Source organism: Ailuropoda melanoleuca, chromosome 1 (genome assembly GCF_002007445.2).
Source record: "Ailuropoda melanoleuca isolate Jingjing chromosome 1, ASM200744v2, whole genome shotgun sequence".
NCBI classification, from domain to species: Eukaryota; Metazoa; Chordata; class Mammalia; order Carnivora; family Ursidae; genus Ailuropoda; species Ailuropoda melanoleuca.
This window is the reverse complement of record NC_048218.1, coordinates 200,526,910-200,554,666: the sequence shown is the minus strand read 5'-3', so window position 1 is coordinate 200,554,666 and position 27,757 is coordinate 200,526,910. Positions and strand designations below refer to the sequence as shown.

The window sequence follows — 27,757 nt, the reverse complement described above, 5'->3', positions numbered from 1 at the left end:
CCTGTATGTTCCAATTCTCTAAGACCTTTCTGGTTTTCCCACTGGGGTTGTATTGCTGTAGCAGCNGTTCTCTAAGATCTTTCTGGTTTTCCCACTGGGGTTGTATTGCTGTAGCAGCCACGATGTCTGCAGGCAGTCTGTGCCCCTCTTCCACCAGAGTCGCCCACATCCCAGCCCACAGCATGTAGTGTTTTGAACTCTAGGAAAAAGGAAGTGCAAATGCAGGTACGTTTGCAGAAAATAGATCTATTACACCGAGTTCATAGAAGACTGGGCTACAGAGTTGGTTTGGAGTACAGGTCCCAGCACACGATTCCTGGGCATATCTGGTATGGATGCAGGAAAAAGATATCATGGGATCTGAGCATGGAAACACTGGAGCAGATGGAGGAAATGTTCCCAGGCTCAGTAATCAGGGTAAGGAGCGGTATTGTCTTAGTCAGTTTAGATGGCTATAACAAAAATCCCATAGACGGGGCGCCTGGGTGGCACAGCGGTTAAGCGTCTGCCTTCGGCTCAGGGCGTGATCCCGGCGTTCTGGGATCGAGCCCCACATCAGGCTCTTCTGCTATGAGCCTGCTTCTTCCTCTCCCACTCCCCCTGCTTGTGTTCCCTCTCTCTGGCTGTCTCTATCTCTGTCGAATAAATAAAAAATAAAATCTTTAAAAAAAAAAATCCCATAGACTAGGTGGCTTAAACCACAAACTAATTTCTCAAGGTTCTGGAGGCTGGAAAGTCCAAGATCAAGGTGCCATTGAAACAGTGGGGGCCCACTTCCCAGCTTGTAGACAGTGGCCTTCTCACTGTGTCCTCACAAAGCAGAGAGAGGGCTCTAGTCTCTTCTTTAAGGAGACTAAATCCCATCATGGGGACTCTACCTTCATGACCTTATCTAGACCTTGCAAAGGCCCTCCCCGCAAATACCATCCCACAGTGGATTCGGGTTTGAGCACATACATTTGCTGGGGGGACACAAACATGCAGTCCAAAGTGGGTATCTTAGAAGAGGAAAGTATGGGAAGGTACACCCCCATTACCAAATGTCTATTTCTCTGTAACTCTGGATGGCACATTCATAGGGAGCAGTCCTGAGCCCTTAATATCGCCTTGTCAATGCCACCAGGATGGAGCCCAAATTCCTTTTCCTTGCATTCAAGGCTCTTAAGTATTTGGTCATATCTAAGCTGTCCTGTCTTATTTCCATGGTTCTTACTGAATTGCTTTTATGTTTGCACAGAGCCTAAATTAACTTCATATATAACTCTTCTATGTTAAAATGGGTAGCTTTAGTTCTACCATAGCTAAACATCTCAGGCTTTTCTACAGAAGCAAATGAGCTTAACAATTCTCCTGTTTCCTCTAAAATGCTTTCTATTCCACCCCCCACCCCACCATTATACACCTACCCACCTGAGCACAGGATGAGGCCTGATTTAGAGACCTGGCAGGCCAAGTGAGATAGATAAAAGATGAGAGATTAGGGCACACCCAAGGAAAAGTATGGAAAAAACAAACAAATCCTATTTCTTGATACCCTTCAATAGTCCCTTTTCAGCCTCTCCTCACTTTCTGTCTCTTGACTTTTTAAAATCTGACTCTTTGTAATTTGTAAATTTATATTAAAATGTAAGATCTGTCTGCTCCTTGATTGAGCAACTTCACTTCTAGAAATCTATCCCATTAAAACATGCGTATAAAAACAGAAAAAAGTATAAATGGGAGTGTAGCATTTAGAAGTCATTTGATTGGGAGGAATAGAATATCCAACTTATATGGTCTTGCACTATTGGAAGCTTAGAAATGGGGAGGGCTTCAAGGATGTTTTGGTACAGCATGCAAAAATGTCAAGGACCCATTTTTTCCTGCCTCTGCCCAGTGTATGACTGTCATTTACTCTCATTAGGGTTGGTTTATTCCAGGGATAAAGCCTTGTTATCAAAAAGCCCTCAGGGCCCTACTCTCCCTTGTCTGTATCCAGGGAGAGAGAGAAAATTGCTCCCAGCAGAAAGCTTCTTTCCCAGATGCCCCTGGCAGACATCATATTGTGTGGCTTTAACTGAATTCGGTCACTTGCACAACATGAGCCAATAATCTAAAGGGATTATGCTAAATTCCAATGAAGTGACATGGCATAGCAGCAGAGCAAGGGGTAGGCTTTTCATTCTGCAAGGAACTTAGCCTATACGGTACTTGTTTGGTTAACTGAGTACTTATCAGGATAGTCACCAAGAGAAGGACGAGTGGATGTAAAGGAGGCAGCCACAAAATCCACTAGAGTAGTCTAGACTGCTTACCGATACATTGTCTACGAAATCCTGAAAATCCAGAAACAACTCAAATATCCATTTAACAGAGGATTGATTAAATAAACCTGGCCTGTCCCTCAGTGGAGACAATGTAACCAGTCTATTCATTTATTCAAGCCCTTACTCAAGGAATACTTACTGAAGACCTACAGTGTGCCGACCCTGTTTTATGCACTAAAGATACAGCAGAAGAAAACAGGCAAAACCCTACCTCCAGGGCATATACATTCTCCCTGGGTAGATAGGACACAAACAGGGACTATAGACTGTACTGCTGATCCATGCAAATGCTGCAGGAAAAGCAAACTGCATAAAGGGGTGGGTGACTGGAAAGCACATACCTGCTTCTAAAGTCCAGTGGACCTTTGAACAACGTGAGGGTCGAGGCACCAGCACCCTGCAGAGTCAAAAACCCTTGTATAACCTGTGACTCCCCAGAACTAACGACTAATAGCGCACTGTAGGCCAGAAGTCTTACTGGCCACACAAACAGCTGAGGCACACGTATTTGGTATATGTGCTTCATACTCTATTCTTACAACAAAGTAACGTAGAGATGAATATTATTAAGAAAACCATAAGGAAGAGAAAATACATTTGCAGTTCTGTGCTGTAAGAAGTCCACAAATAATGCACCCATGCAGTTTAAACTCATGTTGTTCAAGGATCAACCGTGGAATCAGAGAAACACATAAAAAGACCTATGGAAACAGGGCCCAGGTGGCCAGTTCGTTAAGCGGTCAACTTGATTTTGGCTCAGGTCACGATCTCAGGGTCCTGGGATAGAGCCTTGTGTTGGAGTTAGCGGGGAGTTGGCTTGAGGATTCTCTCTCTCTCTCCCTCTGCCCCTCCCCCCCATGCTCTCTCTCTCTAAAATAACTAAATAGATCTTTTTTCTTTTAGGGCAGACCTACGAATACCTGCTACAAGTTATAATAAACAACCGCTCCGTAGAGTCAGAAGAGCTCTCTCTCAACAACATGTATTTACTGCACGTAAATCCCCAATTCATAATTCAGTAAGGTCCAGGAGGACATGGCGCCTTTGGGGCAAAAATAAGGAAATATTTTAAGAGATAACAATCTGAGATTAGGAACAACTGCCTAGAGACAACATGGTTTTTTCTTGGTATGTCTGATCATAGCAACAGTTGAATTTATTTTATCACTTGCTCTGAAAACTCTAAAATGACTCTCAACTGCCAACCTCNAAATGTTATTAAGAAAACCATAAGGAAGAGAAAATACATTTGCAGTTTTGTGCTGTAAGAAGTCCACAAATAATGCACCCATGCAGTTTAAACTCATGTTGTTCAAGGATCAACCGTGGTGGGAATGAAACATGAAAGACTATGGACTATGAGAAACAAACTGAGGGCCTCAGAGGGGAGGGTGGTGGGGGAATGGAATAGACCTGTGATGGGTTATAAGGAGGGCACGTACTGCATGGTGCACTGGGTGTTATACGCAACTAATGAATCATCGAACTTTACATTGGAAATCGGGGATGTACTGTATGGTGGCTAACATAATATAATAAAAAATCATAAAAAAAATAGAGACCTGGCAGGCTAAGTGAGATAGATAAAAGATGAGACATCAGGACAGACCCAAAGAAAAGTACGAAAAAACAAAGAAGTCCTATCTCTTGGTACCATTCAATAGTCCCTTTTCAGCCCCTCTTGTCACTTTCTGTCTCTTTTAAAAAATCTAACTCTTTGTAATCTGTGAATTTATATTAAAATTTAAGATCTGTACCTTCTTGGACCCAGAACTTTAGTTCTAGAACTCTACCCTATTAAAACATGCATATAAAAACAAAAACACAGTGATGAGGGAGCGGAAGGCTGGCTGAAGACAAAGCATAAGCCTACACACCCGCAACTCCCTCACCCCCCCATTCCGGGGTAGGCTATGTAATGTTCCTCCAGGATGTTCCCAACTATCTTCATGTGAATGCCTTTTTGGAGGGAAAAGCAACCTTAACTTGACAATGGCAAGGCTTCCAGTATCCTGTGAGCCTTCTTAACATAAGAAAACCCTTTTGAAACCTCCCTTTTCCTTACCTCCCTCAACCCCATAGTATATAATCAGCCATCCCTCACAACCTGGGGCTGTAGAACTTTCTGCCCATGGGTCCTGTCCCTGTGCTTCACGAAACCACCATTTTGCACCAAAGACACCTCATGAATTCTTTCTTTGTCATCAGCTCGGGATTCCACCCCACAGAACCTCAGCTATATTCCAAAACCACATCACCAAGTATTAATGGGAATGTAACATTTAGAATTCACTCAGTTGCAAGGAATAGAATATCCAACTCATATGGTCTTCAAAAATGCACTAATGGAAGCTTAGAAATGGGGAAGGCTTCAAGGATGTTTTGATACAGCAATGCAAAAATGTCAAGGACCCAGTTTATTCCTGCCTCTGCTGGTGTGTTACTGTCATATCCTGTCATTAGTCTCAGTGTATTCTAGGGATAAAGCTTTGTGATCGAAATGGCCCTTAGGGCCCTACTCTCCCTTGTTTGTATCTAGAAAGCTTCTTTCCCAGATGCCCCTGGCAGACATCATATTGTGTGGCTTTAACTGAATTTGGTCACTTGCACAACATGAGCCAATAATCTAAAGGGATTATGCTAAATTCCAATGAAGTGACATGGCATAGAGGCAGAGCAAGGGGTGGGCTTTTCATTCTGCGAGGAACTTAGCCTATATGGTACTTGTTTGGTTAACTGAGTACTTATCAGGATAGTCACCAAGAGAAGGACGAGTGGATGTAAAGGAGGCAGGCAGAAAATCCACTAGAGTAGTCTAGACTGCTTACCGATACATTGTCTACGAAATCCTGAAAATCCAGAAACAACTCAAATATCCATTTAACAGAGGATTGATTAAATAAACCTGGCCTGTCCCTCAGTGGAGACAATGTAACCAGTCTATTCATTTATTCAAGCCCTTACTCAAGGAATACTTACTGAAGACCTACAGTGTGCCGACCCTGTTTTATGCACTAAAGATACAGCAGAAGAAAACAGGCAAAACCCTACCTCCAGGGCATATACATTCTCCCTGGGTAGATAGGACACAAACAGGGACTATAGACTGTACTGCTGATCCATGCAAATGCTGCAGGAAAAGCAAACTGCATAAAGGGGTGGGTGACTGGAAAGCACATACCTGCTTCTAAAGTCCAGTGGACCTTTGAACAACGTGAGGGTCGAGGCACCAGCACCCTGCAGAGTCAAAAACCCTTGTATAACCTGTGACTCCCCAGAACTAACGACTAATAGCGCACTGTAGGCCAGAAGCCTTACTGGCCACACAAACAGCTGACGCACACGTATTTGGTATATGTGCTTCATACTCTATTCTTACAACAAAGTAACGTAGAGATGAATATTATTAAGAAAACCATAAGGAAGAGAAAATACATTTGCAGTTCTGTGCCTGTAAGAAGTCCACAAATAATGCACCCATGCAGTTTAAACTCATGTTGTTCAAGGATCAACCGTGGAATCAGAGAAACACATAAAAAGACCTAGGAAAACAGGGCCCAGTTGGCTCAGGTGGTTAACTGGGCGACATTATTTCGGCTTAGGTCCCGCTCTCAGCGTCTTGGGATGGAGCCCCTCATGGGGTTTAGCAGGGAGTCTGTTTGAGGATTCTCTCTCCCACCGTCTCCCTCTGCCCCTCCCCCTCTCATGTTCTCTCTCTCTCTCTCTCTTAAATAAATAAATAAATAAATCTTTTTAAAAAAAGACCAATGAAAACATACTACAATTGAAAATAAATGGCCACTTTGTAGAGTCAGAAGAGATATCCTCACTAACATGTATTTACTACACGTATATACCTAATACATAATTCAGAAGATCCAGGAAGACATGGTATCTTTGGAGCAAAAGTAAGGAAATATATAAAGAGGTAACAATCCGAGATTAGGAACAACTGCCTAGAGAAAAAAGTGTTTTTTTCTTGTTATGGCTAATCATAGTAACAGATGAGTTCACTTACTTGTCACTTGCTCCTGAAAACTCTGAGATGACTGTCAGCTGTCTGCCTCGTGGTCATGACCTTTCATACCCTGTAAAATAAAACGATATCTGCACATAGAAGCTTAGCTCCTTGTGTCTATATTTTTTGATACATAGGATAGATACCCCTTTGTTAAATATTTTTTCTCATATAGGGGGCATTCAAGAAGTTCTCATGAAAGACTAACTTATAAACAGGAGTGTAGTGCATTGAAGAGTAATCAATGTCAAGGACAAAAACTGAACAAGTAAGAAGATTTATTTTATTCAGATCATTGCAGTAAGAGCTCCCCAGATCCAAAGATCAGCGTGTCTCATCAGGATGGTTTTGCCTTAACACTTCTATAAGGAGAAATAATCAAGTTACAGGTGGGAGATTTGCAGTTGAGAAAAACAATTGTGTTGCAGTCAGGGGACTTCTCAGTCAGCTGAACAGAGTGTTTTCTCTGTGTTTAGCCACTTTCAGGGGAAAAGGAATTCTAAGCTTTGCTAATCATTCATGAGACAAAGAACAGGGAGTTGGGGGGCGCCTGGGTGGCTCAGTCGTTAAACGTCTGCCTTCGGCTCAAGGCATGATCCCAGAATCCTGGGATGGAGCCCCCCATCAGGCTCCTCCGCTGGGAGCCTGCTTCTTCCTCCCCCACTCACCCTGCTTGTGTTCCCTCTATCACTGTCTCTTTCTCTGTCAAATAAATAAATAAAATCTTAAAAAAAAAAAAAGACCAGGGAGTTGGGAGGGTCTGTTCCGGCCACTTCAGCAAGGTGCAAGTACAAGGGGAAAGGTCTGTGTTGGGTCTTGTCTCAGGTAAACAAGGGAGTCATCCGGAGTTCTATGGGAGCCATGAGAATGAGTGGACAAAATCTCTAGTAACTTCTGTGTGGAAGGTAGTTCTTTGTGGCCATTTCCCTGAACACAAAATTCTGAGGATTTCTAACAGTCACTGTTTTCTAGGAGCACAGGGCTCAGATAAAGTTCAACCTGTCAGAGATTCAGTTCTGAGTCCTGACTTTGCCAACAACTTCCATGAGGATCACAGCACCCTCATCAGGAAAATGGGGGACAGGGGATGATTTATGCAATTCATTTCATATCTGAATATTTGGTGAGTCTCTGAGAATGGCCGAGGGGCCCTTTAGAAGAAGGGAGATGGCAAGTGAAGGCAGAGAGAGGGGAGACACAGTCACAAAGGGAGGAGGGGACAACAAAGAAAGGCCATGTCACAGAGAGGGGAGGAGAAATGTCAGCAGATACATCAGGACTCCTGAGATATCTGGGGTTAGAGAAGAGGCATCAGGGGCTTGAATTGGTCTGCTCCTTCCTTTTCCAGCCCGCATGAGAGACAGCGCCGAGCTGGGCCGTATGTAATTGGGTTTGAGCAGCACTAGTCTCAAGACTGCTATAAGACCTTGCTTCTCTCTCTAAGCCCCAGTTAACGTTTCTGTCCAGCTGTCCTGGCTAAGGACACTTGGACTAAAGACTGGGACGCCTTACAACTTGATTCAACTTGTGTGCTTCTGGCAAGATCGCTGCCTGCCATGAAGCCCTGTCTCATCTTTACTCTTCTGAGCACAGCTGGTGAGCAGCTGGCCTTGGCCTCCTGGGGAGGGATAGGGTGGTGCAGAGGGGGATGGGGAGGGTCAGAAGGGGGTACAGGCAGCCACAGCTGAAGACACAGGAAGGGGTGGGCATTTCCTTCAATTAACTGTTGAAGGAAACAAAAGAACCACTCCCTCTGCTGACTTATCCCATCAGGGTGCTCTCGCAGTCCCTTTGAGGCCTGTGGGCATGGTGGGCTACATCACAGTAGTGCCCCCTTCTCTCCTGAGACTCTAGATTGATGCTCTAGACTGTCACTTTTCCTGGCCAGCCATGCTTCCCTCTGTCTGAGCAGGTGGGCCCAGAGGAGTGGGCAGGGAAGGCAGGTGGGCTGGGTGCACCAGAAGCCCTAGGGCCCTGCCTCAAGCCTTTCCATCCCTCTCACTGCCAAAGTTAGGTGGTATGTAATTATGACTTCCATGCTTAGTTGGCAAAAGTTAATTAAAAATATTGTTTTGCAAAAAAAAAAAAAAAAAACCAACGATGGCTTGAAAGGAAAAATTCACCCCCCCCCCCCCGTCTTTGTAATATACCACATTGCCAAACAGGGTTTCTGATCCTCCCATGTGTTAGTTTCACAGAATTTTAATATATTTCCATCTCAAGCAAAGACAGGTGTCAATGTCCCTAACGTGTATAGCTTTGGTGACATGTATGATACCCTCCGATTTTTAAAAAGATGTTTAAAATAATTTGAAGTCCCTGGTATTATCTTTCAAAACCTTAGCTTGGAAAAAACCACCCTAGCCAACTCTTGCCTCTCATCCTGTTTGACTCTTTCCACCTGTGACCCCATCAATTCTTTAGGAGTTGCTCTGGCCAAAGATTCTAAAGATGATGACCTGAATCTACCAGAAGATTTTACTATTCCTTACATGGTCTATCTGCAGTCCAGGTCAGAACCCTGTGTGGGGTCTCTGATTCACCCTGAGTGGGTACTGACGGCTGCCCACTGCCCCTTACCGTAAGTATCCCTTTGCTCCTGGGAGCAGGGAGGGATCTGCTTAAACAAAAGAAGCTCTGGCAGGGTATCCCAGCAAGTCATAATGACATCCTAGGGGAACTAGAAGACCAGAGAAGGGAGAGGATCTCCTTCCCAATAGGAAAAATAATACCCATTTGGGCGGATTAAGAGGGATGGATAGGAAGGAAACAGATGGATAGTAAGAAGACCCTCTCGTGGAGAATAAATAATATTCATTCATTCAACATATTATTGGGCATTTACTATGTGCTAGGAACTGTTTAATGCACTGAGCAAAGATCAAGGGAACAAGATAGAAATAAATTTTCTCTCCTGAAGCTTACATTCCAGTATAGGACGTAAGCCAAAACAAATAAACACCCCAAAATAAAACTGCAAAAGAGTGGCAAGCTGTAACATGCAGGAATGGAACCAGAGATCTGCTTTAGTTAGGGTGGTCATGTCAGGCCTCTTTGAAGAGATGAGACCAACAGGAAGAAGAGGAGGCAGCTGAATGCATAAAGCCTGGGGAACATTCCAGGCAGAGGGGACAGGGTACACAGAGTCCTGGAAGTAGTGAAGGTATTTGGCCAACTTGAAGACCAGTGTGGCCTGCAGTGAGTAGGGGAATGCCCACAGGGTGAGGGGAAGAATCAGGCAGAAGCCACAGGATACAGGTAGCAGGAGAAGGACAAGGGAGCACCGCACAAAATCCTGCTCTCCCTCATAAATCTTCATCCCTGCTGTAACTGCATGAGAACGTGCCGTGTGACTGGGACCTATTCAGAGTTTCAGGAGTCTACAAGGCTCATTTCAAACTCAGAGCTCTCAGCCACCTGGTCATTCAAGACCATTTATTCAAACACAGATGGACGTCCTGCTCTACACAGGATAAGACATACAGAGGAAAGATAATTCGTCCCCCCCAGGAATGGGAACTGGAAAACTCGATGTTCTTTTCTTAGCCAGATCTACTGCATGAATTGTTTTTGGCAGGAATTGGCGCTTGTATCTGTGGCATGACTGGACTGCTGGTGATGGAATGGGTGTGTTTGAATGTGTCCAGGAAATATAATGGAAAATCATAATGGGAATCCTGATAGACTAAGAGCCTTGGGGACCAATGATAAAGAAGGCAGCACACTGTAGATATAGTGACATGGGCTTGAGAGAGACTAGGAGGGACCTAAGGATATCCAGAAGTGAAGGGTATGATACACTTACTCAAGTGCTGTTTGAGAAAATGTGGTGTAGACACATCTCTATTACCCGCCTATTCAGTTTTCCAATTCTTAGTAACAGTAATAAAGCTAGACTGTACTGAGTGAGCTCTAGGTGGCAGATACATGTCAGATTTTATATATTCACCAGCTCTGGACAGTAATACAACAAGTCCATAAACTAGTACCAGTACAATTTGACAAACCAAAGCAGGTCACTTCAGTTCTCAGGTATGAGAAAGAAAATGAAGATGATTCGGAAAGGTCACTTCTGACATTTGTGGCCGTTCTGACATTCTGTGACCTGCTCTTTCCCACCTCCCTGCCCTCTTTCTTCCAAAGTGTTAAAATCCGACTGGGAGTGTATCAACCCAGCATCAGAAATAAGAAAGAGCAGATACGGAATTACTCACTGATTATCCCCGCCCCTGAGTTCAAGGCACAATCTCTGGAGAATGACCTGATGCTGATGAAGCTGTCCAAGCCGGCTGTACTCAACTCCCACGTGGGGACCATCGCCATATCTATGGAGCCCTTAACATTTAATGATTCCTGCTTTATCCCAACCTGGACTTGGAATGAATACAAAAACTGTAAGTGTTTGACTCTGTGATCTTCCTGAGGAGGTTTTGGAGCTAGGAAAAAATGTGCAGGGATGTACTTGAAGGAATGGCTGCCATGAAGTAACGTTCTTGACCCCACAGTGATTATTGCCAGGACCTTATCCTACCAAGATTAGAAGCCAAGCGACGTCATTCAGAGACTGATACACGGCAGCCAATCTGACACCAATGAGTGGATCAGGAACTGTCCTATCTCCAGAACATTCAAGACCAAAGTCCAGGGAACTGAATTGAGATAATGGTGGAGGAACCAGGAGCCCTCACTCTAAAAACAGTATCCAGGCATCCTGTGGGAGGCTGGCTTACTGTCTCATTGACAGCTGCTGAAAGTCCCCCAAGCAATTCATCCAACAGCAGTGGGAAAAACAAAACAGAACATATGGTGAGGTGACAGAGGACACTTCCAGCCCCCTGCCACAGACAGCCCAACGTATGTTGGTGGCGATTCACTCAAGTGGACCCTGAGAGATGAGGGTAGCTGAGGGAGCTCTTCCCACCCACAGAGTGCAACTCTTAACACCTACTGCTCCACCCAAGAGCTCCCCCTCAGAGGCGGACACCAGGGCCTGCACCGGGGGGTTGTTTATGACATACTGTTGGTGTCTCTCTGGCCTGACCCACCTCTGTGAAAAATGGCCACCGACCCTGTTGCAGGCACACAGGCCTCCAGCCTCTGAGTTCTATCGGCAGGGGCAGAGAGGGTCTGGTCTCTGCAGGAGCACATTTTACCAAGGCCACGTCAGGAAGACATTGCTTTCTTACGCATTTGTTGGCCATTGGTGGGTCTTTACTTCATGTGTCTGCTAATAACCCATCATACTCTCTTTAGGGATTGTCAAAGGATGATGGGGCCATCACTCAATATCTGAAATGAAATGATAAAGCTAAATTGATTAATGATTATAGTAAGGAAGAGCAAAGCTGAGCAGACACCCGTCTTACTGAGCAGAGCAGAGTACTGGGCCTAGATGGAGTTTGGGGGAAGCTTTTGGTACAGTGACTGGAGGACTTTCAGTAGCTTAAGGGGGTTGACATCTGTAGGGCCATGGTTGTTGTTCATTGCTTGGCACTTTGAGGCATGTTTATTGCATGGGGTCTGATTGGCTGACTTTAAAAAGTGATATTGATTGTCTTGATGAAACTGTGTCCGCTGAGGCAATTGTCACGACATTAGTCAGGTTTAAAACCCTGCAGAACAATGGCCTCAGAACAATCCATCTGTCCTGTAAAAACAAATAAAAAGGGGAAGTTTTATATTCTCAGGATTTGGCAACTTCATTTTTAATCCAGAAGCAACATTTCTGGGAATCTAAGTGAATATATTTTCTGAACAAATTGAAGCTTATGATTTTTATCCTTGACTTACAAGTCTTATTCAAAGTAATTGCAAAAGTAATTTATTACATACTGTTTGAAAACAAAATAAAAGCATACAAAGGTTTTACCACATGGGTTCTGCATGTCAGAATCAGAGTGACAAACTAATTTTGTAAGCTCTTTGGTGCAAGGGTTTGAATATTTATTAGGAATTCATTATTTCAAATGCTTGGCTACTTTCTACACATTCCAATTCAACTCCCATAAAAACTTAAAAACTTAAAACCGAACGTAACTCCCCTCTCTCTTTTCTGAGTTGACACCTTCTGTTTTAGGACATTAGGTTGGCTACACTATCAGAAAAAGCCTGCTCTGTACGTAACACTAGCGTTAGTTTGAACAATCTCTAATCAGGCTTTTGTTTCCTTCCTCCTTGTCACTCCCCACCAGAGATGAGAATCATATAATACCTTAGTTAGAATCCTTGCATCCTGAGGTTAATGGTAGAGTAACCATTGCAATGAGGGAGATGAGGATTCTGCCTTCTCTGGGGGAGATATACACGTATACTTACACATACACACACTTAGAAATAATCCATGTATAAACAATCTATCTCATTAAAAAAGCAGCTTTAGACACATCAAAAATAGTTTTCTCCCTTTAGGGTTAAATGTGAAGAAGTTGAAGTGGATGCCAGTGTAACGATTTGTTAGGGACGACGGCTTTGTGTCTGTTTTCATGGTCCTTTATAATCTTCCGGTGGGTTTTCAAAGCTTTCTAAATTAGGCAGAGGAGATGGAGAATGACAGATCTGATGTCTGATGTAAGGAGAACGTCATGCTCTGAATCTGCTGCTCTGACATAGATACTGAGCGAGAAACCCTGAGAAGGATGGGCTGCGTTCACAGAGTAGGGAGCCATCACAACACTCTGTGTGACAAGCAGAGGAACCGTGGACTTCATTCGTTTTTTTTTTTTCCCCCACAGTTAGTGACCCTGACATCCTGACTTGGATAAACCAGCCTTCTCAACCCTTCGATGAGTGCAGGAATATGGTAGGACAGAGAATGGCAGTACACATCATGTGTGTGGGACAACCTTTAAACATCATCTCTAAAGTCAAGGTATCTTTCCTTTCTTCAGATAGAAAGATAGCAAGGGGTCCCTGAAGAGGAGAGGTGATTGTGGAAAATCAAATGGTGCTCATCCGAAAGGCCTGGAGTCCCTTTCTTCTCCCCCCAGGTCTTTGGGCCGGCCATTAATTCCCCTTCCCTCATTTTACAGTTCTGGGTAGAACTGTTTGTCCTTTCTCCTCCTGCTTGCACTCAGGTTGGGCTCAAGCTTGAACTGAGAGAGGTGAGATCTAGGTGAATGTGAAGAAAGGGTTGTTACCTTTCAAGAAAAATGAGTCTAGACGTCTAGATGCTTCTGAGAGCATAACATGCCATATCTTGGGATTTGTTATTTTTCCACGAGGACAAAGCAACATTGACCTTCTGTTCCCTCTCTCTGGCAGGAAGTCTCAGCTGCTCCAGCCATCTGTGATGGGAGGCTGCATGGAATCTTGTCGTGGGACAAAGGAAGCGTCACTCTGGGAAGTGAAGGGTTCTTCACAGAAGTTCATCCCTATGCAAAATGGATCATGAAAACTATTAATACGCACTGAGGCGCTCCGTTCCTCTGTCCCCCAGGGCACCAGCTTCATGATTTCTATACTGAATTCACAACTGTCTTGATCTTTCTTATTCTTGGACAGAATCCAAACAGAAAACATCCAGTAAAAAAAAATGACACTTTGAACTTATGCTGTGACCCCTGATCTCTTTATACGTTAACTGCAAGCGTGATGAACAACATAGCAAAGTGCCCACCATGGGTTCATTCCTTTCAAAAAGTATTGAGCTATCAGCTGCTTAGCAGACACCACATATGCTCAGGATACATGAGAACATGACTATGCTTGGCCATCGAGCAGCCGATCACAACACCTTATGACTATTGTTAAAATGGAGGTGAGAAATAAGCTTCAAGACAGCAGAGAAAAAAAACCATTCCAGGTGTCACAGCCAGGGGACATTTCACCAGCTAGGCAGACAAATTAGGGGAGAATATTATAAATCTGAGGGAACAGTGAAGTAAGTCAGAAAAGACAAAAATGTGGCATGTTCTGGAAAATGTATCTAAATAAATAATCCTGGAGGGTAGAAAGTAAATTGTCTATAGAGAAAGAGACCAGATATGATAAAGGGTGATTATTTATAGGTGAGCAAGGGTTAGGTTGTGAAGGGCTGACCTGTTGGGTGAAGGAATTTCAATTTTTATCCTGTTGGAATCAGAGGGGGTGTCATTAAAACCTCTGCAATAGAAACTCATCAAACTCCTGAACTGGGAAACACTAAAGAAGCAGAGCCCATAGAGTTTACATGTATTGACTGTGAGTAGGAAGAGGAAGAGAAGTGTCTGGAATAATGCCCAGGTTTCTGACTTGGGCATCTGCGTAGATGGTGGGTCACAGACATAATACGCAGAGAGCCCAAGTTTTCTTGGGTTAAGGCTCAGAGCACAGTAATGAGTAGGAGTGATGGGTGTGTTATATTTGAGATCCTTGAAGGACACAGAGGTGGTCATGTCTAGCAGACAGCTGGAGGTGAAGATCTCGATCTTAGATGATGTCTGGGCAATAACAACGGGAGTTGTGTATTTACGGTTGGTAGCTGCAGACTTCAGCAGAGCTCCGTGCTATAGTGGCAAGAGCTCTGAGCAAGGCTCGGGCCTTCTCTCACGCTGGCATAGAATGCAGAGACGTAGAGCATCGTAGACCCATTGACCAAGACACCTGAAATTACGGAATTGGGAGGATTCCAAGTCACCCAAAAGTATGGGCCCAGAGTGAGAGGCCGTGGAGTCACAAATAGGGGAGAGGCAGTGGGATATGAGGTCATCTACTAAAAAGGGAAAAGGACTCAGAGAGGGTCAGTGAGATGAGAGAGAATAGTGACACAGAAGGAAAAGACTCTACCAAAGTGAAGTGGTTTGGCATTCCATCCCGCGAGGGCGGTGGTGAATCCATGCATCTGTAGAGATTGCCAGGGAGGAGAGGAGGGTTGGCTCTGGGGCATTAATATACTCTGCTTTTCCTTCTCCACTAAAGGAAAAAAAAAAAAAAGAAAAAGCTGGGTTATGACTAAGCCCATAGCTTATCCGGACACATAAACAAAGATAATCAAATTCTCAACTTTGGATACGAAGGCCATTTAATTCAAGATGCTTCCTTTTCTTGTCCTTCTTGGCCATCCAAAGCACAAGCCCCCTGTTTGCCTGTCTTCTCCAACAGTCTCACTCCTAGTTTCTCCCTGCTCCCTGTGTCTGATTCACTGCCCAATGCCTCTTGCCCCCTTTACTGAATCACATTTATATTATCCCAGAGTTTTTAATAAAATGCTCATCTGTTCATTTCTAAATTATGTCTTCAACTCATACTGGCAATGCTGAATTTCCCAAGTCACTCTCTGTACAATTCTGCATAATGACCACCTCAAGCATTCTCCTGTCTCCTCTGGCCTTCAGTGCTTCATCTGCAGTGAATGATGTCCAACTGGGAGGTTGAAACCATCAACGATAACTTCAACTTCCCACCTCCAGCTCTGCAAACTTACTTAGTGCTTTTCTTCCTCATTCTTTTCGATCCTTCCTGGTAGTGAGACCCTATTATCTCCAGCTCCTACCTCCACCTATGATGTGGATCACTTCTCTTCTGCCTTCTTCATGGACCACTCTATTGAGCATCTCTGCTGCTTTATATTTTTCCATTTCCCCTATCTATTGACTTCTTCCTATAACCATTTAAACAAGATAGAGCGTATTCCATCTAAAATACGGAGCCCAAGGGTGTGCTCCCTTGATCTGCTCATTATACGACACTGGTTGCCTCCTGGGTCTTCTTTGTAGGCAGTGCCTACTTGACAATTCCTGAACGGTCTGCTCTGTAGGATTCTTCTTGTTCTGTCTTCACTCTCTTTCGTACGTGCTCTTCTCTTTTGAGTCCTCATTCATCTTTCCAGAGACTTTTCCCCCATCTCTTCATTTGGCTAACTTCTTCTCATCCTTTAAGCTTTGAACACATCGTCCTCAAGGAGGTCTTCTCCTGACCCTCAGGTTAGTGTCCCTGCTTTGTGTGTTTCTACCTCCCTTTTCTTCCCCCATTGTGATGTTCATGATGGCAAGTCTTCTTACACCCATCTCCTCTGTTAGTCTTTATCATCTCATCTCCCTTACCGCTAAATCATCAATATCTAGTAAAGTACTGGAACACGGTATGCATTTGCACTGGTTTTCTATTGTTGCATAAAAATATTGCCTCAAATTGAACAGCTTAAAACAACACATATTATCTCACAGTTTCTGCAAATCAGGATTCCAAGCATGGCTTAGCTAAGTCCTCTGTTCAGGGTCTAACAAGGCTGTGAGGTAAGAATTTCCTTCTAAGCTTATTCAGGTTGTTGGCAGAATTCATTTCCTTCTGGTTGCACGATGCTGGATGCTCGATTTTTGCAGGCTGTCCCCTGAAAGCTGCCCTCAGGTCCTTGAGGCTATCCTTAGTGCAGACAGGTCATCCATACACAGCTCTTTGCCCCTTACGTCTCCTCAGTGTGGCTGCTTACCTCCCCACGCCAGTAGGAAGACTCTCCCTTGTGCATGCTAGCAAGGTGGATGTGTGTGTGCGTGTATACACAAAGTTAATATTATGTACCAATGCAGTTACCACAATGTCATCCCATAATTGTGCCATATTCTATTAGTTCAAAGGAAGTCACAGGTCCCACACCCAAGGATAGGAAATTGGGGTTTATGCAAGACATGAACACTGGGCTTAGGGTCTGTCTAAAATATTTGATAAAATTTCATAAAATAATAAATTTATTGGCTCCTTATCTCCCACACAATAAAGACACAAGTCATATATGCAAGGCTTATATAATAATGCTTTTCATTATATAATTCCTGTTTCTCTCTCCGCCTGGTTCTTAACACTTCAGCTATAATACATGGTTGCTATTCTGCAAACACCCCACGTTGTTTCCTGTTTTCATGCATTGACAGAAGCCTTGTCCTTTTTTTGAATTATTTTTTCTCTTCTTTTTATGCCAGACAAGCTCCTTCCCCTTCTCTAAGACCCAGGTAAAGTATAACTTTTTAAATACTCCTTCCTTACATACAATATAGACTGAAGAAGTATCTTTAACCTTGTGCTCAAGACACACAACTCAATTAAAAAATTTTTTTCCCCTGCATTAGGAAACAAAACAGAGGAGCATAGGGAAAAAAGGAGAGAGAGGCAAACCAAGAAGCAGACTTCTTTTTTTTTAAAAAAAGATTTTATTTGTTTATTTGTCAGAGAAAGAGAGAGAGGCAGGCAGAGGGGAAGCAGACTCCCTGCTGAGCAAGGAGCCCGATGCAGGACTTGATCCCAGGACCCTGGGATCATGACCCGAGCTAAAGGCAGATGTTAACTGACTGAGCCACCCAGGCATCCCAAGAAGCAGACTCTTAACTACAGAGAACAAACTGGTGGTTACAGAGGGGAGGGGGTGCGGTGTTGGGTGAAACAGGTGATGGGGACTAAGAGGGGCACTTGCCGTGAGGAGCACTGGGTGACGTATGGAAGTGTGGAGTCCCTCTATTGTACACCTGAAACTAATACTACACTCTATGTTAACTAACTTAAACCTAAAAAATTTCTCCCACATGTTATTATGAAAAATTTTAAACATGCAACGAGGCTGAAAGAATTTGGCACTGTATACCTATATCCCCATTACCTGGATTCGGCCACTGAGTAGTCTGTTTTTTTTTTTTAATTAATTATCTTGCATTGATGCCGTATATTTGTTATAGCTGATGAACCAATATTGACACATTATTAGTAACTAAAGTCCATAGTTTATGTTAGGGTTGCTCTTCATGTCATATAGTATTATGGGTTTGGACAATGGCATGATGTCATGTATCCACAAATCGGGTATCGTACAGAATCATTTCACTTCCTTAAAAATGCCCTGTGCTCTACCTGTTCACCCCTCTCCCCTTCTCCCTAAATTTTGACAACCACTCATCTTTTTACTGTCTCTCTCGGTTGCTTTTTTTGAAATGTCATAAATTGGAGCCATTCGATATATAATATTTTTAGACCGGCTTCTATCACTTAGTAACATGCATTTAAGTATTCTCTATGTCTGTCATCTTTTTTTTCCTTTCATCTCTTCATAGCTCATTTTTAAAAATCACTGAATAATACATATTCCAGTGTGGATACACCACACTTTGTTTACCCATTTACCCATCTTGGTTGCTTCCGAGCTTTGGCAGTTATGACTAAAGCTGTTGTAATTATTCATGTGTAAGATTTTGTGGACATAAGTTTTCAACTCCTTCAGTTAATACCCAGGGGAGCGATTGCTGGCTTGTACGGGAAGATTATGTTTAGCTTTTAAGAAACCACCAAAAGGTCTTCCGAAGTGGCTGTACATTTTGTATCTGCCAGCAACAAATGAATATTCTTTTTGTTTACACTCTCACCAACATTTGGCGTTCTGGGCCGCAAACTTCAGCCATTCTACCAGTCGTGCAGGGGTATCTCATTGTTGCTTTAATTTGTAATTTGTAATTCCCTAATCTATGTTGAGAATTTCATATTCTATTTGCTATCTATACTTCTTCTTTGTTATTTTTTTAAAGATTTTATTTATTTATTTGACAGAGAGACAGCCAGCGAGAGACGGAACACAAGCAGGGGGAGTGGGAGAGGAAGAAGCAGGCTCACAGCAGAAGAGCCCGATGTGGGACTCGATCCCAGAATGCTGGGATCAAGCCCTGAACCGAAGGCAGATGCTTAACCGCTGTGCCACCCAGGCGCCCCTCTTCTTTGTTATTATGGAGTGAACTGTGTCCTCCCAAAATTCCTATGTTGAAGCTCTAAACCCCAAAGTGACTGTATTTGGAGGTAGGTCCTACAAGGAAATAATCTGGGGGAAATGAGTTCATAAGGGTGGAGCGCTGTTCTGATAGGATTAGTGTCCTTATAAAAAGAGACACGAGAGAGCTATACCCGTAACTGCAGAGGAAGTGTCACATGAGGACACAGTGGCCTGCAAAGCCAGGAAGAGAGCTCTCACGGGCAACTGAATTTGCTGCCACCTTGATAAGGTCTTCTAGCCTCCAGAGCTGTGAGGAAATAAATGTCAGTTGTTTAAGCCCCACCATCTGTGGTATTTTGTTGTGGCGGCCCGAACAGACTGATACATTTGGGAAGGTATCTGCTCAGATATTTGGCCCACTTTTAATTGGGTTTTCATGTTTTTGTTGTTGAGTTTAAAGATTTCCTTATACATTTGGGATCCAAATCATTTACCAGACAATGTGTTTTGCTAATATTTCCACCTAGACAATGATATAGGTAGAGTTTTACCTCTGAATACTTTGTTTTGTAATTGCCTTTTTATGAACCTATCATTCCCACTAGTCTACAAGCTCTCTGAAGGTGGAGCAGCACGTCACATGTAGGCCCCTCGACAGTGAGCACAGAGCCTAGCACGAGTCAGACACATAATATAAGTTACTGACTGGCCGCTTGAATAAATGATGGATGAGCAGTGACATGAAAGGAAAAGCTGATATATCTCAAGGAGGGGTTCAGTGTCAGGCAGAGGGGTCAGGCCAGCACCAGAGGGCTGGGTTATGGTCACTGGAGACAAATGTCTGTGTCACACAACCAGGGGTTAGCATCACACAGATGGGAGGGGTCACAGTCTTGAAGGCAGTAGTTTAGAGAAGAGCCTGATTTCAGAGTTTGACAAAGGGTGGACCAGAGAGGAGGGGGCTGGGAGACACTCTGAGCTCCAACATCTCTCAGATTAGGTATGTTTTCCCCTGAAAAGGGAAAGCAAAGTACTGAATTCCAGATCCATTCTCTACTATGTCAGGGACCAAATCACCTGATCTCTGTTCTTGTCCTTCTGATACCTGACACCGTGCCCTGTTCTGACCAATGGATACCTGTTCAGGAACTGAATCCTGCGACTGAAAGAATTCAGATATTTTTATTTTCAACCCTAGAACCCCTTTTTGCTATATCTTACTTAGTCTTTTCCATCCCTCTTTGACATCCTTTCCAGTGACTCTGAGCTGAACTTCACCCTTTGAAAAGGCTTTTGACATTAATATGAATTTTATCCTCTTCTGGGCTCTCTTGAACCTGCCTGGTGAGTATCTTCACATTTTTCTCTTCATTTGCCAAAGATAAATTCGGGGGGAATCGTGAAAGGTAGACAGATACAGACAGGAGACATGTTCCAGACTGCAAGTGTAGACCTGACTCTCCCTCACCACTGCATTGTCCCCACCACCCTTCTACCTGTGACACGGCCTGCCTGCCTCACCTCAGCTCGATGGCTTGTATGCTCTTTGGGGAGGCATGGACATTGAAACCTTACTACCAGACCTGTTCCCAAGGAAGACTGTGACCCAGCTCTGGGCCCATCTAGAACAGGACTGTTGCTGGCAGGAGGGAATGAGGAGTAGAGGCAGGGGTTGAAAAGAGAGTTTCAACTAATGGACACAGCAGAACATTCTAGGGGTTTTGGTCCTGTCCTAACAGGTTCCAGTTACTCAAGCGAAAACCTTGGAGGCATTCAGAAAATCTCTTTCTCTCACACCCCACATTCAATCTGTTTGGAAAATTTTGTTGGTTCTATCTTCTAAATATATCCCAAATCCAATCACATCTCACCACCTCCACTGCTCACAGTTGGCCAAGACACCATCTTCTTCCCGGATTATCACATGAATCCCCTAACAGGCCTCTCTGCTTTCTACTCCTACACTCAACACTTCTCCATAAGGAAATGACCATCACTGCCTTACACAAAACCGTGATGTGGCCCTACATTCCTTCAGAAGAAAGTCCCACATCCTTCTGACACTCTACAAAGCCCTGCACCACTGCTTTCACTTCTATCCTTTCCTGCTCTTCTCCCCCTCACCTGCCACACCAGCCACTCTGGCCTTTATCATGCTCCTTAAACAACCCTTAGGACTCTCGTTCCAACTCTTTCCTCCATCTGGGTCCCTGCTCCCCAGATATCCAGTGATCTAACCCCCCCCCCCATCTTCATTTCTTTGGTCATCTCTCACACTGTCCACAAGGCCTACCTATCCTGACTACTGTGTAATATTGCAGAATGCCCCACCACACACACACACACACACACACACACACACACACACACACACACACACACCTGGTACGGCCTTTTCCTCTTTCCCTGTTCTACTGTTCTTCCCACAGCATCAATCACCATCTAATACACTAGACCATCGATTTATGTTTTGTGTCTACTGTTACCGAATGTCCTCTCTCATCAGAATGTATGAGGGCAAGGGTATTTCTCTGCTTCATTCCCTATATAGCCCAAGACCCTATAACAGAGCCTGGCACATACCAGGTGCTCACACTTACTTGTTGAATGAATCCTTTATCTCCCCCTCCTCAGATTGTGTTAGCGGTCTGTCTGTTCTTTAAACGGCACTTATATTGCTTTGCCCTGCATTGGTGGAGAAAGGGGTGAGACTGGTAAGAGCATTCTTAAAAAGGTAAAAACAGTAAGTTCTCCATGAGTTGATTTAACAAATGTTCACTGAATTGTAGAAGGTATTTAAGAAAACTTGTATTTTAATCTGAAAAATATTTATTGACAACAGAATGGAAAACACCTTTATCTTTTAAAATTGGTACGTTTCTATCATTTTCTTCATGTTTTTAGAAGAAAGTAAGCCAGTTTGCAACTTTAGCTTACAGAAATAGGGTATTAGAGAGAAGGGTAGGGGGAACTTGAGCCTATTAAGTAATTTTCCTTTGTTTTTCCTAGTGATCCCTGCAAAAATCTCAGAATTTCCTGCCTATGTTTCTCTTTCCAGTTGCTCTGGCTTTTGATCCAGATTACCGAAATGGCATGACTCCCCCATACCTGGTCTACTTGAAATCTGATTACTTGCCCTGCGTTGGAGCTCTGATCCACCCCCTTTGGGTGATCACAGCTGCACACTGCAACTTACCGTGAGTAATAAGCCCCCGATGTCACTTTGTGCTTTGGGTTCTCAGGTTGGGCATAGACACAGATCCCTGCCTGGCACCATTTCCCCATGAAGTGGGGTTAGGGAAGCCTTCTGGGGATGTGTCCAGTGGTAGAGGAAAAGGTCTGTGGGAAGGGGCTAATAAAGGCCCATTAAGGATGGGTAAATAATCTCTGCCAAGTCTTCTCTCAAACAACTACATTATTCCAGAAAGCTTCAGGTGATGTTAGGGGTTACAAATCCATCAAACAACAATGAAAAGGATATACAAGTAGTTGGCTATGAGAAGATGATCCCTCATCCGTACTTCTCAATCACCTCTATTGAGCATGACCTCATGTTAATCAAGCTGAGAGAAAGTGTTGAACTCAATGACTATGTGAAATTGGTCGACCTGCCCGAAGAACGCGTCCGTGAAGAAACCATGTGCATGGTCTCCACGTGGGCCTACAACCTATGTGATGACTGTGAGTGACCTCAAGATAATCCTCTTCTCTCGGAGTAGGACACGGTCTGTCCCTTCTCTGCTCTAGGCTTCTGCAATTCTTCCCAGTGAGGCTTCTTTCTAACCTTTTAATTTATCCTTGTCATCTCTTTTCCTTTGCCCTGTACCTCTCTGAAGGAGTCCTTCAAGCTTTTCCCTCCACTGTATCCTGCTATCATCTTTGCTTCCAGACATGATAGGAAGGGTGTCAGTGGGAAGAAGACATTTGTATTCTAGTCCTAATTTTCTGTGTGACAGTTGGCCACTTTGCCTTTGGAGTATTAATTTTCTGAACTCTGAAATGTGGCACAAACTATATCAGATGTTTTCAAACTGTTCTGGGCAATAAAGAAACTTAAAACCTTGAAATATCGTGAAATAATATTGAAGTATTAAACATAAGATAATACATAATACTGCGCTAAGTCAGGCGGAACTTCTGAATGCAAGACTGTGATACAAAAAAATAACGAAAAGTTTAAGAAAAATATTTCTGAGGGGCACCTGGGTGGCTCAGTTAGTTAAGCGTCTGCCTTTGGCTCAAGTCATGATCCCACTCTGCTCAGTGGGGAGCCTGCTTCTCCCTCTGCCCCTTGTATGGTGGCTAACTTAATAAGAAAAGAGAAAAATATTTCTGAAACGTTTTTGACTGTTAACATTCCAAACATTCACTCATTTCTTTACAAAATTAAAAAACGACTATGATTTGTGACAGTGAGAGCTCTCCATATACTCTGAAACTCCTGACTTACATGTTCGACCTCCTCTTTCTTCTAACCACATGCTTCAGATTCCATGAAAAAAACTGAGCAAATTAAGACAGCTTCCTCTCTTCTAAGTTTTGAGCCTGTCTTCCCACTATCCCATTCCAATATTTTCCAAATTCAAACCACCATCTGTAGCTATTAATCAAGAGAGTAAAGAGTATAGGAGGAGGGGCTTATTAACTCTAAGGAAAATGGAACTATGGTCTGTATATACTATATAGTTCTATGATAGACCTTTAGGAAGAATTATTCATACAATTTAACTCATGAGAAAGTTTGTTTTTGTATGTAATACACATCATATGTTATACACCATAGTATGAAAAGGAGATTCATGTTGACCAAGCCTGTCAGATTACACCCATCCATCTACCCTGACTCTCCGTTTATAGAAATCAGGAGGTGGCTATACACTTATCCTAATAGGGCTGCCATTGCCCCAAACTTTTTAAACTGCTCTTTGGTAAATACCTTCAGACCTTGAGGGACATTTCCTTGAATATATCAAAAAAGTAGAAATTCTTTTTTCCCCAGCTTTATTGAGGTATAATTGAAAAATAAAGATTGTATAGATTTAAGGTTTATAGGGTCATGTTTTGACTATACACACACACACACACACACACACTGTGAAATGATGCCGCTAATCGAGCTACTTATTCATCACCTCACATATTCACCTTATGCATGTGTGTGTGGTGTGAGTATTTAAGTACAGGGTCTAATATTATTAATGATAGCCACCACGCTGTATGTTCAATCTCCAGCACTGATTCATCTAATAACTAAAAGTTTGTGCCCTTTGATCAACAACCCACCCCCACATATCTTCCACCCACCAGCCTCTGACAACCACCATTGTATTCTCCGTTTCTGTGAGTTTGGCTTTTTTTAGATTCCACATAGAAATGAGATTGTACAGTATTTGTCTTTCTGTGTCCAGCTTATTTCACTTAGCATTATGTCCTCTACACAAGTAGGAACTTTTTGTCCTGGGAGAGTCAACTTGAGTTTGAAAATAAATGTCCCCCTGATGAGCAGTATGTTTGATTCATCTGGGTTATGACCCTCGTATCAAAAAGAGATATAATTTGGGGCGCCTGGGTGGCAGAGCGGTTAAGCGTCTGCCTTCGGCTCAGGGCGTGATCCCGGCATTATGGGATCGAGCCCCACATCAGGCTCCTCTGCTGTGAGCCTGCTTCCTCCTCTCCCACTCCCCCTGCTTGTGTTCCCTCTCTCGCTGGCTGTCTCTATCTCTGTCAAATAAATAAATAAAATCTTTAAAAAAAAGAGAGAGATATAATTTAACCCACTCCACCTCCAAAATTGAGTTTATTTTGATCTAGCTTATGAAGTAATTTTTTTTTTTTAGCAGATACTGGGTTTTTCTGACAAATGAAAACTAGGCTCTCTAGATTCCTTCAAATTCTAAAAGTAAAATAGTGCTGTTTAAGGATATGAACTTACAACTAGTAGATAAACAACTCCTGGAGACCTAATTCATAACATACTGAATACAGAAACAATATCCTATTATAATCAAACTTGCTAAGAGACTAGATCTTAATTATTCCCACCACAAAAAAGAAGTGATAATTATGTGACATGATAAAGGTGCTAAGTTTAGCTATGATAGCAATCACATTACAATCTATAAATATATCAAAGAAACACATTGAACACCTTAAATTTACACACTGTTCCATGTCAAATATATTTCAATAAAAAATTTTAAAAGGAGACAGTGATGAATTTAAACTATGGGACAAATAATAAACAGGAAAGCTCAAAAAATAAAATAAAAAAAGAATTCCATGTCAAAGGCTATTCTTTAAATTTTTTTTTAAGATCTATTTATTTGAGAAAGAGAAAGAATGCACACTCAGGAGGGTTTAGGGAGGGGCAGAGGGAGAGAGAATCTAAAGCAGACTCCACACTGAGCACAGAGCCCGACGTGGGGCTCGATCTCACAACCCTGAGATCACTACCTGAGCCAAAACCAAGAGTTGGACGCTTAACTGACTATACCATCCAAGTGCAGTCAGTTAAGCATTTAGAATTCTAGAAAATTTTAAAGCAATTTGTTTCATTTCGTTGCAGAGATGTCTCATATTTACATATAACTTCCAGGAACTTAACCTCTTTTGTAAAGAGATAGACACTTGTATCACGAGAAATGGTTAATCTGATCATTTCCTGCTGTCCAAATAGCCACAGCTGTGATTTCTCTCAGTGTTTGAACTTTTGTCCTTTCTTCCAGAAGAAGAAATGTGCTGAAAAAGAGGGCAAGGAAAAAAAGGAGGTTTGTTATCTACTAACTTTTAAGGAAGTTGTACACCTTTTTTTCCTCTAGACAAGGAACCCGACTCCCTGCAGAATGTGAACATCTCCATAATCTACAGGAGTGAGTGCCTCGAGGCCTATAAAACCTACAGGATCCAGGAAAGTATGCTGTGCCTGGGCATTGTGCCAGGAAGGAGGCTGCCCTGCAAGGTAATGCACTCTTAATGCCTTAGTTTTCCCATTTTATTTCTGTGTCTTTTGCCATAATGATAAGATAACCCTATGTCCCTTTTGTTCCGGCAGGAAGTCACAGCTGCCCCAGCAGTCTGCAATGGGGTACTTCAAGGAATATTGACTTTTACAGATGGATGTGTTTTGAGAGCTGATGTTGGCATCTATACCAGAATCTTTAAATACTTGTCCTGGATTAGACATACAATGGAAAGCTACTGAGCTGCCATGGCAGGAAGTCTAGATCACGTGACACAATTGGTCCCTATGTCCAGACTCACAATCAAGCCTAAATAGATGCCCTCGGTTGCACTGGACATGCCTGTCTCACTTCTGCCCGACAGAGTCGGTGATTTGTACATCCCCGTCTTTCGACTATATATGACAACCCTTCTTCTTCCCCTTTGGACAAAGATGACACACTCCATACCCCTTAGGCAGTTGAAGTTTATGAAGCGGGGATTGTGTTCTAACAAAGGGATCACTGACCTATTGGAAAAAGGCCACTCAGCCATTTGGGGTGACAAAACCCCTAATACTTGGATTGAGTTAATGTGTGCTTTTGGCAAGTTACACATGCCAAGAGGGAAAAGGAAGCCCGACAAAGAGTGAGCTAACTAGAAGTATAGGTGAGGGAGAAGGTTTCCGGGAGGGAAGCTGTAGGAGGTATTGCCCTTAGCTTCTCCTTGCCCCTATGACTCTCAAGGCCAGCCATAGATCCCAGTCATTCATTTTGTAGGGTTCTGGGTAGAGACTTGAGCCATGAGAGGTTACTACAAAAGTGCACTGGGGCATAGGACAGGGCAGATGAAACAGGGAGTCTGGGCCAGATTTTGTCAACACATGCCTGCCCCTTCTACTATGCCAGCTGCCACAGGGACTCCATTCTCTCCACCTGTTACTCTTGCATTTTTCTGCCTCTCTTTTCACCTTACCCCTGCAGTAGCTTCAGTTACCACCTGTGAGTTTTAACTGATAGTTACTGAGGATCAAAGGCACAGAAACCAAACTGAGTTTTAGAGCGTTTTGCCTGTGGCCACTACAGGGGGATTGTTGAAAATTGACAGTCCAGCTAGGGGACAAGGGAACTCCTCTCAGGAAGCAGAGTTCCAGCAGTAAATCTTGTCCTCTCCAGGATTCGAAACCCTCTCAGTAAAGCCTAGCTTGCAGTGTTGAAAAGCAACCCTTTGCGCATGGATTATAAAGGCAACTGTGAAAGCTTCACCGTCATGTGTGTTATTAACTGACATTTAAACTATGGGAGAAACAGATGGTTTCTGCAAGAGAGCAACACACCCTCTGGAGATGCTTCCCACCTTAAAATGGTGCTACGATTTCAATAGTTCATCCTGGTATCTTATAAGGCTAGTTGATTCTAGGTGATGAAGCCTATGTCAAGTTCATTGAATTCCATGGGCATCAGCCTACTGTCTCGCCCCTATCACTGTACAGTGACTTCCTCGGTTGGAGAACACATTCCTCTGTTGTGGGTACATAAGGCATTCAGTTAATTCAAGGATGGTGGTGCTGGGAAGGTGGCAAGGGATAGAAAATCCAAATCTAGACTATGTTATTTTCAGTGAGGACAACAGCCATTTCCTCTATGTTGAAAGGGGCTGCTGGGGTGCCTGGGGTACAGTATTACATCAGGACTGTATCAGGGCTGAGATTGGTCACTGACACTGGCACACTGGATTTGCAGCAGTGGTAGTAGCCAGGTGAGACTTTTAGAAAGTCCCTACATATGCTCCATTTGATACCATTCTTTGTTTATGGAGTCACTAAAAACACTCAAG

General features: G+C 43.3%; 2 protein-coding genes and 1 long non-coding RNA gene across 3 annotated transcripts; 2 read left to right on the top strand and 1 right to left on the bottom strand.

Annotated features, from left to right (window-relative positions):
- Positions 1-66: 66 nt before the first annotated feature.
- Positions 67-21,668, bottom strand: LOC117795147. The gene is made up of 5 exons (XR_004618978.1): positions 21,583-21,668; positions 15,088-15,213; positions 13,461-13,694; positions 6,325-6,394; positions 67-199 (listed from the first exon to the last, which is right to left on the bottom strand). It is a non-coding gene; the product is annotated as an uncharacterized LOC117795147 (long non-coding RNA).
- On the top strand, positions 7,626-13,820 carry LOC100465594 (probable inactive serine protease 58). The gene is made up of 5 exons (XM_019802229.2): positions 7,626-7,920; positions 8,749-8,905; positions 10,468-10,718; positions 13,056-13,192; positions 13,585-13,820. The coding sequence occupies exons 1-5, from the start codon at positions 7,881-7,883 to the stop codon at positions 13,732-13,734; spliced, it is 735 nt and encodes a 244-aa protein (XP_019657788.1). The 5' UTR covers positions 7,626-7,880; the 3' UTR covers positions 13,735-13,820.
- On the top strand, positions 20,287-26,321 carry LOC100465845 (serine protease 58). The gene is made up of 5 exons (XM_002921681.4): positions 20,287-20,326; positions 22,041-22,179; positions 22,407-22,663; positions 25,801-25,940; positions 26,034-26,321. Exons 1-5 carry the CDS (start codon positions 20,287-20,289, stop codon positions 26,181-26,183), a joined length of 726 nt encoding a protein of 241 aa, XP_002921727.1. The 3' UTR covers positions 26,184-26,321.
- Positions 26,322-27,757: the final 1,436 nt, after the last annotated feature.